Source organism: Mastigoproctus giganteus, chromosome 3 (genome assembly GCF_048544385.1).
Source record: "Mastigoproctus giganteus isolate SK-2022 chromosome 3, ASM4854438v1, whole genome shotgun sequence".
In the NCBI taxonomy this organism is placed as follows: domain Eukaryota; kingdom Metazoa; phylum Arthropoda; class Arachnida; order Uropygi; family Thelyphonidae; genus Mastigoproctus; species Mastigoproctus giganteus.
The window spans coordinates 222,401,585-222,419,248 of record NC_143577.1 but is presented as its reverse complement, the minus strand read 5'-3'; the positions used below and the strand labels follow the sequence as shown (position 1 = coordinate 222,419,248).

Here is a 17,664-nt window from a genome sequence, read left to right as displayed (position 1 = left end):
TGCCTTATACAAAAGTATTTCAGTATAAAATATTTATGTTCAACAATAATTCAGTGTAAAATAATTATATGCAAACTTATTTAAAAAAAATGCATATTTTGGCAATATATTTTCATAAATATGGCGTGACTCTCTTTTTGGATACAATTGGTAAGAATATATTTACTTATTCACACTGACTCTGTCACATCGACTTGTGAAAGTCACATTTGCATTCAATGTGAAAGCTTGTTATTTCGTTTATGTTGGGCTGCTCAGATCTATCGATTGCCATGTTACCGGACAAAGCTTAAATTGATGTACATTTTGAAGAATCAATTTTTATTGTGTTCAGCAAGAACTCTTCATTTGTTATTTATAATTTAAAAAATAAGACTTTACTTTTGTCTTCTGATCTCGTCTAATACATATCATTATTTTACTAAGGCGACCACAGGCAGGAAAAAAAAACCGTCCGTGTGTGTGTGTGTGTGTTATTTAATTTGTTTTCAGTCATATATATATGACTGAAAACAAGTTAAATAATATGCACATTGCGATACATTTTAGGCGCATTCGATTATCGGAAAACATGTATGATAAAACAGTTAAAACCGCCATGCCTGAAAGAGGTGTTTACCAAAACTTCACGTGAGGCTGTTATTAAGTGATAGGTAGGTAGGTAGCTATGAAGTGGGGATTAATATAGTCTTAAGTCCTGAACTCAAAAGCCGCTATTTCTGTATGGGGAAGAGCTAGGAAACTGTGTAATCTGAATTGGGCCTAAACCTTACCAAGCACCAACAAACCACGCACTGATAATTTGGTGTCAATTAGTTTTTCTTATCGAATAATGCCTCACCGTCCAAAACATATTCTCATTTATATAAGCAAATTTCTGCAGCAGGGGTAAGCGGTCTGTGGAATTGGGATTAGACTTTCGAGAGACCAACAAAAAATTTGATGTCGATCTTTTCTTTCTCGAGTAACATCAGAAGCATATATCAGTTTATATATATATATTTTTTAAGGGGACGAGGGAACTGTGGAAAACGCTGTGGCTTCAAAAATCGGCCTAAAACCTTCACAAGCACTAAGAACGTACATTAAAAATTTGGTGTTGATCCAACGTTTCCTTATCAGGTAATGTTCGAACATTTGAAACATACTTTTATTTATATATAATAGAAAACTCAAGTAATGTACAGAAAAGAAGTGAGTTTCAATTTTTCCTATTTTGTAATAACTCCACAAAATTTTAAAAAAGTCAAATGTAAAATTTCATTAAAATTTGTCTACTTGGATTCGAGTTATTATATGTGGAACGGAGATGTTGAAGACAATAGACATTTGACGCATTTGAGAAGGTGTCATTGAGTAGTTTATAAATTTGTTACCAAAACACAGTGACATTATCCCTACGGATAATGTCACTCTTTCTAGATTTTTCTTTAGAAAATGTTAAGTTTTTTAAAGAAACAAACGATTTTGGACGGAATAGTGGAAAGGAGAGATTTATGGTGTCGGAAGAGACAGTAATAATGGTTGAAAATCTCGGCAAATCTTACTATTGAAAATTTATCTAACATCAATATCTCCTGCCTGATGATACTAATGTTAAACATTTTTCCAGACTCGAATTGGCAAATCCCAAGATAAGTACTAAACAATTTATTCTATTCTGTATTCAGGCAATTGCGAATGCGAAAAAATATTACACTAGTGAGTACTGATTGCGTGTTATTTCCTATCATGATAAAGTGCTTATATGGCGGTCGTGTTGTTGAATTATAGGGGTGACTGTTAGAGCAAAATTAATTCTACGAAGGGGTTATTCTGGGAAGGTTATTGCAAGCACTTAGAGAAAGCAGTTTCCCCTAAGGAACATGCTTACAATAACTGAGCCACATACGACCATTCTATCAATCGTATATTGCACAACGAATATTTCTCGTCAATTCTTGCTAACGTCAAGATAACTTACTTATGTTTATCATATAAGTTTGTTGGCTTTTGCAGGATAAAGAGGTATGGTCCTTTTATATTGAAGTGCTAAAATATTAGGAACTTGCGCTCAGATGCAGTCACTAGAAACTAAATCTTGAAATGGGAAACGGTATTTCTAAGATGCATAATGTAATCTTGTGCCCACGTTTTTTTAACATATATTTTTTTTAAAAATCCATATATGATATGCAAAAATTTATAACAGGAGCACAAGTAGTATCTGCAGCACCCTTGAATAAGCGGTGTATATGTCTGAATTTATTTTCTGAAGGCAACATCGTTTCCTAATTTTTATTGCCTCTTGAATTATTTTCAGTTTTTTACTAACCGTGAAAGATCGTAACTTCATTTCTTCAGCGCCCATATTTAATAGAACTTATACACATTTCCTTAAAGATTATATTCGCTAGTAAAGAGCTCTAAACTTAGAAGAAATTATTATTATTATTAGTTATATGGTGCAAGGAAGCTGAGGCTTATGCTGCACCGGCAAAAAAAAATTCCGCAGCCACACTGAGAGAGAGAGAGAGAGAGAGTCAAAAGGGAATCACCAAGAAAGAGAAGAATGATGATATACAGCTAAGGACCCTGGGTGTGCCAAGCCCATACTCGCCAGATGTGAGCCCCTGGGGTTAAATCTCAAGCTTTGGCTTAAATGGACGAATAAACAATGCACTCAAAGCAAGAAATCTCTGAAAAGAGTATTTGGGAAAATACTCTGCACACTTTTTTCTCTACTTTAAAAGAAATGAGATCATGAACATTTTAAAGTACATTGTAAAAGGCGTTACCTGGGATTTACAATTAAATTCGGGATCCCAGTGTGGATTAAAATTTTTGATATTAATGCAGTTTTAATGAATTAACATATCTTAGTGCAGGAATACTATTTCCAATTTTATCAATAAACTACTTCCTTTTTCAAAATCAGTGTTTTATTGTACTCCGTTTAAATATAATTAATGTGCAAACAGTGCAATTCATTTAAAAGCTGAGACATTGCTATGATATCGTATTTCGCAACTTACTGCTCCCTCTTTAGATAGATGGTCTCTTTACGCTTTATTGGTCTTTTAACTTGTGGCCGTTGATGCCTATGTGACAATGGGACTTTATTGTGACTATCAAACTTGAAAAATGCAGTCCATACTGAAACGTAAATAAGCTAGCAAAAATAATAAAAAGCAATTCCAATGTGACCACTGTAAAGCAGATTTTCAACTTTCACAAAAAGAAGTGAAGAAAAATAATATCCATTTTCTGCAAGGATCCCTGCAGTTACTCTCCCATGTGTCATAATTCTTATAACTGCCTGTCAGTACCTATTCAAATGACTGTCTCACAGCTAGCACACACGTTTGAATAAGCCTTCGCCTTGAAGCTTAATAAGTTTAACAACTTAAGAGTGGGACAGATACACCATTCCGTGCAAATGGTGAGCCAGTGGGGGGTTACAGGTGTGGGATTGGATAACATAATACATAAATATAGCCTGCTCTTTAGAGGATAAATACATCATCTGAAGAACTAGACAATGAACCTTATGAATTTGACTGCAGACATTGTTGAACAAATTGGATTCAGAAATCAATATCTCGGAGTACCACTCGTGAGTCCGAACAATTATATAGATTTAGCTGGCATGCCAAAATAAGTAGAAATTGTGGTTAACCGTACCAGAAAGTATTTCTGATATGCTTAACCAAAGGATACTCTTTCCCGTCGGAATAATGAAAGTAATGACAATAAATGTGCCAGTGAAGGCTAGTTTCGTGATTGTAGAAACCAAAAATATTATTTAAAATTTCAATTATTAATATAATTTTTAATTATATTAATAATTAAAATTATATTAAATAGGCAAAAACAGTGACTCCCAACTGATGTTTTTTATTTATTTTAAATAAATATATTGATAAAAATTCATAACTTTCTTTGCGTGCCAACATACTTTCTTGGCATTCTATTTTCAACATGTATGCAATATATATTTTCAAATCACGATATATACAGATAAAATTCACAAAGAAAACAAGGATTCGAAACTTCTCCTACAAGTTATCTACATATAATAGAATTAAATAAGCTTCAAGATCTAAAGCTTATCAACTCCTGATTCCTGTATTCACAAAAATCTCAATAAATCAACAGTTTTCTCAGTCTTCTCCAAACAAGCTAATGCCACCTATTTACACAGTTCTAATAACCTTTATTCTCCTAGTATTCAATCTTTTGAGCCGTTCAACTTTTACATTACACACTGTCACTGGGCTTATTAAATGGAAGTACATTCATTTTTCACCGTGACCAAGACACTTTACATGACTGCAAGTTCCTGTTTAGGAGGTGAGTCAACGATGCACTTGCAAGCCTGCCATTTAGTTTTATCTTCTAATCAGTTAATCAATCAGGATTGCTTTGCATCAGAAATGAAAAGATCGTCATGGAATAGGAGTTCATGTGTCAAACTGTTTTTCTCTTTGGTGCAACAGTTTGTCCAAGAGGTTGCTTGTGCACCATTTTGTCCCTGTTCTGTATTATAAATAATTCGTAGTTTATTAAGGAGAAGTTTATTGTAAAGAATGTGGAGTAAACTTTGATAATTATCTTAGTCTTGGCTTACTAATAACTATTAGTAAGCCAATACTAAGTGAGTAATGCCAGGAACACATTTTCATTTATATAGATTTTCGTGGGAGGCTATAGAACCGTAATTGGTTTCAAAATCTTCTCAGAGAAACATACGCTAAAAATTTGATGTCAATATGACTTTTTATTCCAGGGTAATGATCGAAAATCGGAAACTAATATAGGTATCTGTGAGTGGGGAAACTGGGACTGTCGATTTGAAATTCATTCTGAAACCACCCCAAGGCTAACCGAACCTAAGCTGATAAATTTATCAACCTGACATTTCCTTGGAGTTAGCGGCCACACATCTGAAACATACTTTATTTGTGTACAGATAACTTGAAATTTTACGGAAAAAATATTGGCAAATTTCTATTGGCCCGATTTTGAAGAAATTTGAGATGCTTCAGCAATCTTTCTGAAAAGCCTAAATGTAAAATGTCATCGAAATACTTTATTCTGGAATAGAGTTCTTACATATGGGCGGGCGGACAGACATGGTGAAAATAATAGGTGTTATTGCTCTGCGAATGTGGCAATTTTTAAGTGTTATCATAATCAAAATGTGTTTCTAGTGGTTATGCGGCAGTTAAAGGTCTACACGGTGGCATCTGGCTGTAAAGTGGCATTGAGCTGTGGCGCTCCCATAGTAAGACCAAAGAGAAAAACAAAAATAAAAGAAAAATGCCTTGCGAGGAAAGTTAGCATATATGCACAAAACGCTCATTGCTCTCACTATGTCTGTTCATCTGTCCACATGTAGTATATTTGACTCTTTTAGTAAGATTTGTCGAGCTATCCCATTAAAACGGGACCAATAGAAATTCAACAATTATTATTTCTTTGTACGTCCATCTGCATGTAATACCTCAATTCTCAATATATGGATATTCATGAAATTTTGCATGTTTATTTTGTTTATTAATGATTTTTTATTAATGTACAAATTTTTTATTTCTAACCGATGCTATTAATGATTAAATGTTATTTAATCTAGTCAAGTCAAGTCAACAGAATGATGTGCTACTATATGACTGGCTCTCATTGCTTACGCATAGCAAATAATTCACTACTGAGCATAGCCATGATTTGGAGTCTTCTCCTATCTGCCGAAGCATGGCTAAGTTGCACCACAACAAAATTGCTCCAGTTTCTAGTCTCACGTGCTTTTGTTACTGTTTATTCATAATGAATAACATAAGCATTTTTATTTATTTTTTCTTTTGCCACTACCAGCCGAAATCAAGAATGGCCGCTATTGGATCAACTCTAACCTGCTCAATCGTAATCGCATATTCATAGAGACTAAAATTCACCATATCCATGTGTATGTAACCCGTGAAGAAGGATTCTTTAATTTGAACTATTTTTTGCACGTTGAATGAATGAATTTGACAATGATATTATGATGAAATGATTGGCACTTAGAGGTCCAATTAAATTGTTCCTTGCCTAGTTTCAGGTAACCATGGTGACACTTCACGTCATGATGTCCGTTATCTCTGTTCACATTCTGATATTTCAAGAAACATCATGTTCTCAGATCGTTTTGAAGGAAGGTGGATACGAAGATATATTGGTGGCAATACACAGCAGTATTCCTGAAGATGAGGATCTGCTTCTCAATCTTAAGGTAAGCTACGTCATAAATAAATCATATAACGAAATTCCTGGGACAGTATATTGACGTCTCATAGCCTTAGTTTCTTTAGCGCTTAACACACATTACATTACTTTCTGAATTTGTTGGATCGAAAAAAAATAATAAAAAGATGCAGCCTACTGTCTCCAATTTTGAATACAATGTCGCGAATGCGTTTCCCACGTGTGCTATTTTTAAAAATCGCCAACATCTAGACTCACAAGGAAATCCGTTATTTCTTTATTCAAGAAAATTTCCGTTTACACAATGATATTGGTACGATGCCAATGACCGAAGTCAGAGGAGTATTTTTTCTGCAACTCTAAAAGTTGTGTTTCTCCTGTTTAAAAAAGCAGAAGGGCCGATTAGACTCCCTCCTCACATGATCCAATGAATAAGGCTGTGTTACTGTAGGAACACAGCCTTACTATAGGAACCTTTAACACAATTCTGGACCATTCTTCGGTCCTTAATTATGCATTTCTTGAAACATTTCGATTGGAATCAGCAGTTAGGAGTCCTGTTGGAATCAGTGGCAAAACTACCGTATCCCTAGGTACGCCAGCGGAAGGGAGGAGCCCTTTTAGAGTCAATGGATCTGTCGATTGGTTTGGTATGGTTGTTTTGGGTCACGGTGGGGGGGGGGGTTGGAGAATCTCATTTAATTAAATTCAGTAGTGGTTAATCGATTTGTTTTCAGTACATTAAAATTCATACAATGTTATTAGTGTTAATAATACTAAAACAAATATTGCTGAAATAACTAGGATAATTAAAATCAATTGTTTTCTTAACTATTTATCTTCCAGACTATATTAATCGAAGCTTCAGAATTTTTATACAATGCTACCAGAGGTCGCGTTTTCTTTCGGAATATTACCATATATGTTCCGAGCAGTTGGACATTTAAACCGGACTATATCAACGTCACTGGAAGTCAGTTTGCGGAATCCCACATTAGAATTGACAAAGCTAATCCCACCTATGGAGATGCACCCTACACCTTGCAACCAGGGCAATGTGGAGAAGAGGGACAGTACATTCACATGACACCAGAATATATAAGAAATGAAAACAAAAAATTTCAGGAGGTTTATGGCTCTCCAGGTATGACGACATTGTATGTTTTTTTTAACCCTTTTTATGCATATTTAATATGGTAAATCTTAAGATGAAACTTAAAAAAATGTGCATCATAATATCTTCTTAAGTGTCATCTTAATTTAATTTTTTAAAATTAATAAAATTAACCTATAATTGACATTGTAATAATAAAATAAATAATATAATAATTAAATAACCAAATGAGTGAAAATTACTGTGTATTTTAAATTTCAGGACGGCAGCTAGTACATGAATGGGCCCATTTACGTTATGGGGTGTTTGATGAATATGGAATCCCCGGTGACAAAACGTATCCTACTCTGTACAAAGAAAATGGAGAAGTAAGTTATACTTTTTTGCCACTTCAGACATATTGGATTACTGAGGCATTTTATCGTTTAGCGAAATGTTTCAGTGGTCGGATAAAGAATTAAAGAACTTCTTTTTATTGCGAACTGGGACACAAACATTCACGAAGTGCTATATTTATTTATAGATATATCCCACGACTTGCATGAAAGGAATTGTAGGATCCATTCAATCAGTAAACGGTGGACCATGTAATATAGTGGAATCGTCGGTTGATGAAGACCAATGTGTTTTTTATCCTGATGTGGAAAAGGCAGATGTTGCAGCCAGTATCATGTATGCACCATTTATACCATCGGTAAGTCAAATAAACAGTAGAGAAATGCGGACTACAATATTTATTTATTTATTTAATCAGGTAAAGAAAAGTTAAATCCTCCCCTTGACAGCGATTAAATGCTAGGAGGGTAACGTAATTATAAAAATGAATGCAATGTCAATATTGGATAAAATAAAATATACAGAGATCAAGTCCAATTAATTACAGAAGTTAAGACTGATTAGGTTCGACATAGTTCTTGTAAATTAAGCATATTGTGGTCGGTTTACCTCTTTTGCCGAATAAAAAACCATGCAATCCTTTCAAGACCAACTAACTCAAGTAATAGTTTATGAACTCTATATTCTGGATATTTGCCTCTCCAGAGCATTTCATACATGAATGGGATTCAGGTCTGTATGCTTCTAGATCATTTCATTCCGGAAATATACTCACTCTGAAGGAATCATACAATTCTGTTTTGAACTTAGCCAGACCCACGGCTTCTTTCACTCAATAAGTTGAGACGCAACTTATTCCAGTATTAGACCAGCTGGTAATAGCTGAACTTAGATGATCCAGACTTCTGTTATTTCCTGAGATTTTATATTTGTGTTCCCTGATAATTATTTCGCCTTCGAAAGAAACAGACCTTCCTCATTCATTTCATTCAACCCCTTCAGTGCCCTATAAACCTCGATCAGATCTCTCCTTAGATGTCTAATTATCAAACTTTGCAGTCCACATCTTCTAAGCAGTTCTTCGTCTGTGCATCGATTTGAGCTCGTCACCAGTCTACTTGCCTTTATCCTTTTAACTTCCTCTAAAAGTTGTATATCATGAGGATGTACAAATTTGCCTTTTCATCAGTTACTTGATGTCTGCGTACAATTTCGTACGCAGGAAAAGATCTGAGTTCAAATCTCGTCAACGATGTGAGGACTTTTTATGGCCTTTTCCACAATGTGGCTAAGTTAGTCGGCCTCAGGCGAGCGCAGCATGTTTTTTTCCTCCTGGAAACTCCTTTTCATCCAGCAAATCGACCACCGAACACATGCAATTTATGGACATAATATTTATGATGCAGTATAATCTAAGTCGCTGATGCGCGTAAAACTCTACAACAACAGAAATTCTTACAGATTAACAGTGCTGTTATTTTTTCTGTTTTATTTCAGATTAACACTTTTTGTGATACAACTAAAGAGCACCTGCACAATCGCCATGCTCCAAATAAACAAAATGCTGTATGTAGCTATGCTAGCACATGGGAAGTTATCAATCGGCATCCGGACTTTTCTGAAAATAATGGGTGAGTGAAGCAACCATTGAGTGAATGTAATCTTTAGGAGTATTGAAAATATAAATTTCAAAATACAGTATTAAGCAGAAATGTATTTATGCTCAACTAAATTTTTATTGGCAGTAATGATTATAATCAAAATAAAGTAAGGTTTTTGTCGATTTACGTACATACTTTTAATAACATACACAAATTATTAATTGTTTGCGCTACTGTGTTTAAAAATATAATAAAACAGGTGATACTATAGAAACACAGAATTAACTAGGGAAATATTATTATTTATGTACATATAAAATGTTTTGTTAACATACATCGCTATACCAAATTTAATATATTTTTCTAGCCCAAAAGAGGGAGCAACTGTGCCGTCCTTTCGAATAATAACATCTAGGGTATATGTAGCCGGACGTTACGTATTGGTATTGGATGTATCAGGCAGTATGCAGGTAAATTATTAAACACTCACTGGTCAAAAAATTAGAACCATTTATTCAATATCTAGAAGACCACCTTTTGCTCGAATTATACAGCCTGTACACGTCATGGCATGGTATGGATTCCAGTAGCTGTCTAGGGGAATCTAGATTAAGATTTAGCCACTCTTACATCAGGATATTTCAAAGGTGCTGCATTGTGATCCGTAGAGAATTGCGAAGCCGAACTGCCTTTCCATCATATTCCAGACATTCCCAATTGAATTCAGATCTGTAGAATCAGGCGACCAGGGTAGATGTTAGAAATCTTAGGAATGTTCTGCGAACCATTCAGTTATAATTTTTACAAGGTGGATAGTTGCGTTGTCGACTTGAAACAATCCATCGAAATCCAGGTAAAAATGAAGCACTGCAAGGTGAATTTTGTCCGATGTGACAGATGGATATTCATTGGAGGTATCGCGACCTTCTAACGATATGAGCGGACATAATCCATACCAACAGAACATAACCCACTACCAGTAGCTTGAGTGTCGGACACGAAACATTCTGGATGTGTGGCTTCATGAGATTTACCCCATACTTTCATCCAACCACTAGTACACAAAAATTGTAAATCGAAACTCATCAAACCACGATCTTTATTCTACTGTTCCACAGTCCAGTCTCGACGTTTGCAGAACCACTCCAGTCGAATATTTCGATATTTTATAGAAATAAGCTAACTTTTCTTATAGGTACACAACTACCCAAATCACAGATTCTACAGCTCCCGCTGCATAGTTCTCTTGGAAATGAGTCTTTCTTTTCCTAAACTGAATTTTTAAGTCATTTGCTGAACAGACTAGACCTTCTATTGCGACACAAAATTCACTTTAAAATCCTGCGGTCTCGTTCTTGGAGTACCGACTTTCCGCCGAATTCCTTCCTTCTAGAGCTACATTTTCCTTTCGTCTTCCACCCATTGTATACCTTTTAGATGACTGCTTTCGACACACCAGTGATTTCCTTTCTTTTCTCAATTGTAGCTACTGTTAAAATGATCCAATAATAAAACCCTTTTGAAAATCGGAAAGATCGACTAAGAAGCCCAGGAAAGCTTATAGTATTTGTTACCAAGGGACTTATGATCATACCATGTGGCAACTTATATTTACATTCCGTGCGTTTAATTATCTGTTGACGCCAATTACAAAAGGTTTCTAATTTTTTGACCAGCGAGTGCATATTAATTGCTATATTAAAGTTATCGAGCCTTTTTATTTCAACATTAATTTGTTCATACTATAGAATATTTATTAGTTTATTATTATTATATTTTGTTAATGTTATACATTGTGGTTCACCATAACAATTATTTATCTACTTTAACGTAGCACGAGCCTATAACACTCCTGAGACAAGCTGCAAGCAGGCTCATTGAAGATATTATTCCAGAAGGTGGCCAGTTAGGCATGGTGCGCTTTAATGACTATGCCTATCCTGTGTTTCCCATGACAGAAATCACAAAGGACAATAGGATAGAACTAAGCAGACAGATACCCACTAGCGCAAAGGGGATGACAGCCATTGGCTTAGGACTACTGGAAGGGATCACGGTAAGTCAGGGTATGGTGGAAAGAGGCTAACTTTCTGAAAATATGAAGTTTTAATTTCAATAATTATTCGTTATATAAGAGGAAATTTTCTCATTTTCATTTTTCATCTAAGTTGTTATCAGAAGGTGGAGGTGCAATCGAGGGTTCGATGCTTATTCTGCTCACTGATGGCGAAGAAAATAAAACTCCGTGTATTGGAGAAGTAATAGAGGATCTGCTGAAGATGAAAGTCGTTGTCAATACCATTGCCTTTGGTATGCGAGCAAGCGACAAGTTAGAGCACTTAGCTACAGTTACAGGAGGAAAAAGTTTCTTAGTAAAAGATGTCAAAGGACACCAACCAATCTCTGGTCTTGATTCTGCTTTCTTGGACTCAATTTCATCACAAGTGGATGTCGAGCTTCAGAGTGTAGAGGTGGGTGGAGTAATTCTTTCACGCAATTGTATTTTCATTTGAAAATATGTGAGAATTTTCAGGTTGGTCGATATACTGCTTTTATCATGTTCTTCTGCGAATAACAACTGGACTCTCGCAGAAGAATTTTCATTAAATTTTTTATTTGGATCTTCTAGAAAGATTTATTTATTAAAGCTGTTTTCACACTCTTATAGATAATTAGAGAGATAATAACAGTAGAAAGCAATATGACCAAAGAGGTGATAGTGGACAGTGGTCTGGGAAACCACACAGTTTTCACTCTTGCGGCATCTGATATAGAGTCACTTGATATGCTGGTCATTTCTCCAAGAGGCTATTTGATCTATGGAGGCAACTTAACCTACTACAGCAAAGACATAAATCATCGGATGCAAGTTCGCATAGAAATACCTTCGGAACAAGGCGGGGTACGTTCCCAAATATTTATTCTGAGTTCTGTTTATTTCTCACTTACAGACTTTTTTTTCTGCTACTTAAATAATTTTAATTTTTTTCTGAATAATTCCTTTATTTATTTATTTATTTATTCGGTTGATTGCTAGTTGTAATCGCCCCTTGTCCTAGAGGGGAATATTAACAATTTATTAACTGAACTTCTGTTAATAAATTTTAATAAATAAATTTGTAATAAATAAGTTTTTATTAACTGAACTGCTGTATTTATGTAAAATATAAAAATATTTGTAAAAACATTTTTGTTAAAAAATATTGTATTTATTGTTTAAATGCATACGATATTAAAAAGGCAAATAAATAAAATATTCAACGCAAGCTGAAAGGTCATTTGTGTTTTCACTCGGCAGATGGCACTGCATGCGCGTGTCTTCCTTTGCGTCAGTTCCTTTTGACATAGAAGTTGAAATGGAAAAGTGTGGTTTGTTTGGAAATATTATTCTAAGAAAGAAGGAAATAAACTTAATTCCTTTAAAGAGCAAAAAAAATTGGGACGACTTTTTCAAGAATTTAAAAGGAAATATCAGTGTTTTATATTTAAATTGTATATTTTTTTTAATCCTTTTATATTTCTATAATTTTTTATAGAATTTGTTTCAATTTCGTTCTTCACAATTGTGAGAAGAAATAGTTCTTTATGCCTGATGTAATTTTTTGTACTACAAACAATTTTTTTATTACACTTTGGCTTTGAACTAATTCAAATTTAAAGTTTTTGCTCTTTCAATTTGAAAAGTTGAGTATGGTAAGTGTAACTACTACACAAGCATCACACCTTCGTCTTTTAATGAAAGTAGAGTGTTATAATTGTATCGGATTTTGTTTATATTAACAACCTTTCCAGTATATATTTTAATTTGTAATTTCTGTTCCTCTTAGATTGGAAAGTACCTGGTTTTGATGACTAACTCTGGACAGCCAGTTCCAGCTACACTCACAGTAACGTCCCAACCTAGAGACATCAATGACCAACCTATTCGCATACGTTCTTGGATCAGTACTACCGAAGTGGATTTTCCAAAATTTCCTAAAGTTTTTGCAGAGGTCAAAAAGGATTATTATGCCGTGGTTGGAGCAACCGTTTTGGCTACGATCACAGTACCGCACGGACCGACAGTGACCATAGCCCTTTACGATAATGGAGCAGGTGAGGCTAGGGAGGTAGGCGCTATATACCTTTACAACTGTAATTTTTGCGATATTTGCTTATGTGATAATTTAATGTCTGATTTGTTACGTGGTGTTTAAGGTGCCGATGTTACCAAAGATGATGGAATTTACTCAGCATTTATCACCACGTTTGACGGAAATGGTCGCTATGGGGTGACAACAAGAGTAGTGGATGATGGCAAGGCATTCCTAAAAAAAACAAGGAAGGCTTCCGGTTCTCAAGGGTTGCTTGTCTCGATGCATTTGCAAGGTAAGAAATTAATGAGATTTTTGGGTCGTAACAGCTCTTATATAAGTCCTATTAAGATTTCTATAGGTTTCTCTAAGACAAACTATTTCTAGTTGAGGCCATTGCCTTCTGAGTTCTAAAATCTTAAGCGCGTGATGTACATCCCTACGAAGGTCAATCAACTCATAAATCCACGAAAGAGTATTCTTAGGAATGACGTCCTTTTCGTGTTTTCTTGGTGGATTTAATGGTAGACCACAGTAAAAGATCGTGAAGAATATTAGTAAGCTCAGCTGCCAACAGAGAGTCAAGAGAAGATGTCTCATCCAGTGAAAAGTCCTGTTGAATCGAATTTACACATCTATTCCATTTGATAATTTTTATCGATTATATTTAAAAGATGGTTAAGATGTAGAAAACTAAAATAATTTGCAAAAGCAAAGAAGGAAGGAAGAAAAGATTAAAAAAAAAAAAAAAGCTGGAAAAGAAGGAAGAAATTGCCAAGCAATTTCTTCTTTCATTTTGAGCTATATTCTTTTTTTCTGGCTCTGGATCAGGCTGGTAGTTTCTCTTCATTTTGACACCGCAATAAATAAAAAAAAGTTACTGAAATAACTTTAACAAAATTCAAAATTAATTATGTTATTAACTTCAGTATTACTTTTATTGGTCCGTACGGTTCATTTAAATAGTTTAAATAGACAGCTCCATATGGTTATGTGAGATTCATCTTTCAGTGGTCAACTGTTTATTGAATATTAATAGGTATTTCAGACGTTCAATGGAAATTCATCTGAATGATATTGCATTTTATAGGGCATTCGAGTGGAAGCTCGTCCAATTCTTCAGCCAACAAGGAACTTCTGGAGATGTTTACAAGAACAACAAATGCTGGTTCATTTCTATTACGAAATTGGAGCTCGGTTGTAGGAGACATTGTTCCTCCCAGTCGAATTTCCGATCTGGAAGTGGTGACTCAGAAGATAACAGACGATGTTCCCATGGTCATTTTGCAATGGACTTCCCCAGGAAACGATTTAGATGTTGGTAATGGTACGTTGTCCTAAAACTATCTTCATAAATGCAGTTATGCTTAATAAATATCAAGTTACTTGGCAGCATATTGGTTTTTATAATATTAAAAACATGCCCCAAACAAGGTTAATGCAGAGCCAGATTCAAGACAATGTAACTTCAAAGCTGAGTTCTCTGAAATAAGCTCAGAAGTTCCATTAGCTGTGGTTTCAATTTTGAAAATATTTCTAGAATATTATTAATATTACTAGACCCTAACAAGGAACTGATTATATTAGAAATCAGATGTTATTGGAAATTTGGTTTTAATAAATATCAATACGTTCACAAAAAAGTAATTTTATTTTAAAAATGTAACTATTAAAAGGGCTTCTCTGCCAAAAAAATTTATAATTTCCTTAACTTTTGGAGAGTGTAATTAAGAACTAAAAATAATATATTTTGATCATCTCAACTGATTTAGAAATAAAAGATTTTAACAGACTTTTATTCATTTCCTCTCCCTTTACGTGCTAAATACTTCTTTTAATTTTCAGCTTCCTACTTGGATTTAAGAGCGAGTTCTCGAATGGACGATCTCTTGATGAACTACAACGCCGCCTTTCGGTATAACGAGACACTAGTATTTTCAGGAACTTTAATACCACTGCCTGGAGGTCACCAGCAGAAAGTGGCCCTTCTCATTCCGGCAGTATTAATGTCTTCCCTACCAACAGATGGAACAGCAGACGTCTATTTTGCTTTGCGAGCGGCAGACGACAGCGAAAATTATGGAGAGGTTTCTGTCATAGTGTCGGCGCATTTTGGATACGAATTGACTCCTCCTTCGGAAGAATTCAAAACGTGGGAGGCTGTTGCCATTGGAGGAACCATCCTGGTGGTTCTGGTGGGGATTGCAATAATTTTTGCAGCGCGCCATCAAAGGAGAGTGAGGGAACACGAAAAGAGCATGCAGTTAAAGCACCAAAGAGCCTATTTCTAATGTATAGATTCAGCTTAATGATTAATACTGAAGTGTAAATAATCCATCTTCTGTAAGAAATGTTTGTACTGTTTCGGTAGTTGCATCTGTTGTATAGAAAACACAATTCCTCACTCATCCAGTTTCTGTATAATAAATACTCTATAATTTTTGAACTAGTTTTAAATACGAATTGTTGTTGTAGGATTTTAGGAGCATCAGCAACGTTGGCCATGGCCCTCGCCTAAGACCGGCTAACTCAGCTACGTTGTGGAAAATACCCATAAAAAATTTATAGCGTCATTGATGGGATTCGAACTGAGGTCTTTTTCACCCGGTTTGGGGAGGACGATGATTATTCTAACTGTGCCACCCAAGAGGGCTTTAAATACGTGAAACAAAAAATCATTCATGAAAAGTAATCCATTTATACTTAGCTTATTTAAATAAAAGTTTTTAAAAAAATTTAAATTTATAAATAAACAAATTGAACACATATGTTACTGTATTTGCATCCCGTTTCCTTGCATCATCTACTCATTTTAATACTACAGCAGAGAGAAAAACAGTAAGCAGCTCAAGGTTAGTCACTTTTCCTCCCACCCCATACTAATCTATATGAAACCCTACTACAACAACTGTTGTTGTTGTAGTAGGGTTGTAGTAGGTGTCGGATTAAAGAGGGCGAAGGGGAAAGAACGCGAGAAGGGATCATCTTGACTCTCCTCCAGTTTTGCTCAACGTTTACAAATCAGAATTCTCTGGTAGATATGTTTCCGGACAAAATCCTAGAAATCCTCACAAAATTAAGCATACATCCGGATAAATTCTGCGAAGGTAAGTTTACAGAAGGAAACTGTTAGAGCACTCTTTTCAGCCGTTGAATCTGTAAAGGGCAAATTCACTTGATCAATAAATGTCAGCATATAGAACGTTCACCATCCTAGCTTAATGGCCGTCAAGAGGGAAATAATCACTTTTGTTTAATATTAATAATAATATTAAACAACTACATTCAAAATAATTGATTGTTAGCTATTTGTTTGAATCTACAATTTTGATAATTTGATTATCCCTATTTTGTGTTGCACTTGTTGGGAGATAACAGCAAGATGGGAGGGAGAACACAAAAGCCAGAGGCTTTTTTAGGAAATGTTCCCTTTGAATAATTTGTATAACTTAGAATATGTACAATAATTTCAACATTTTGTACAAGTGAACTTTGTATAAATTTCTGGGGTAGAAACCGCATGTACTCTGTACTTAACCGGATGTATATGTGGTACTTCAGAGGTGTAGATTACACACTCCCTGGCACAAAGCCCCTTCTCTGGGTGGTCTGTATTTCATGGATAAATAAGCAGATAATAATGTTTATGCCAAGAACACCATGAAAATAGGTACCAATATCGACTTAAGGGCGAAAGAATTTGGTGGCTACACAAAAATAGGGGCCCAAAATAGTTGACAGTTTACATTTAATTACATTACAATTTGTCTAGTAACCACTAGGATTTAAAAGAATGATAAAGTATGTTTCTATCATAACTAAAACAAAACCAGAAACTAAAAATTTAGACCAATGCACTGATCGAAGTTTGGCCTGAAATTGAACTTTGTCTACACGACGAAACCATACTGTAGAGGTATAAGATTGGTTGGTTTTAGGGGTAAAGGCGACTAAGGCCACGTTGAGAGGTATAAGAGGCAACAGGCAAGGATATTGTTTTGTAGTAAAGAAATAGTGTCTTCGTGGTTAACCCCATTCAGTTCGAGAAATTCTAATAATGCTGGTCGTAAAAGTCTTGACTTTAGTATACAGGCTGTTTAGATGAGACAGAAAACTTAAACTGCCATGGAAAATAATTTCGAAATACTTCTGTTGTGGAACATTGGGTATTTTATATTTTTTTTCATTTATTAGAAGTCTAGGAAGTTTTAGATAATTAAGATATTTGTTAAAAATCAAGTTTTGGTTAAGGGAGAGTATATTCCCCTTCTGCCCACCCCTCCATACCACAGTGTCCTCAGGATATCGCTCTGTGGGT

At 34.9% G+C, this 17,664-nt stretch overlaps 1 protein-coding gene across 1 annotated transcript; it reads left to right on the top strand.

Moving 5' to 3' along the window:
* Positions 1-6,085: 6,085 nt before the first annotated feature.
* LOC150088775 (calcium-activated chloride channel regulator 1-like) lies at positions 6,086-15,637 on the top strand. Its single transcript, XM_090370319.1, has 13 exons — positions 6,086-6,250; positions 7,069-7,366; positions 7,598-7,704; positions 7,860-8,030; positions 9,170-9,303; positions 9,641-9,743; positions 11,108-11,329; positions 11,442-11,744; positions 11,942-12,175; positions 13,101-13,368; positions 13,471-13,641; positions 14,437-14,673; positions 15,192-15,637. Exons 1-13 carry the CDS (start codon positions 6,086-6,088, stop codon positions 15,635-15,637), a joined length of 2,859 nt encoding a protein of 952 aa, XP_090226445.1.
* Positions 15,638-17,664: the final 2,027 nt, after the last annotated feature.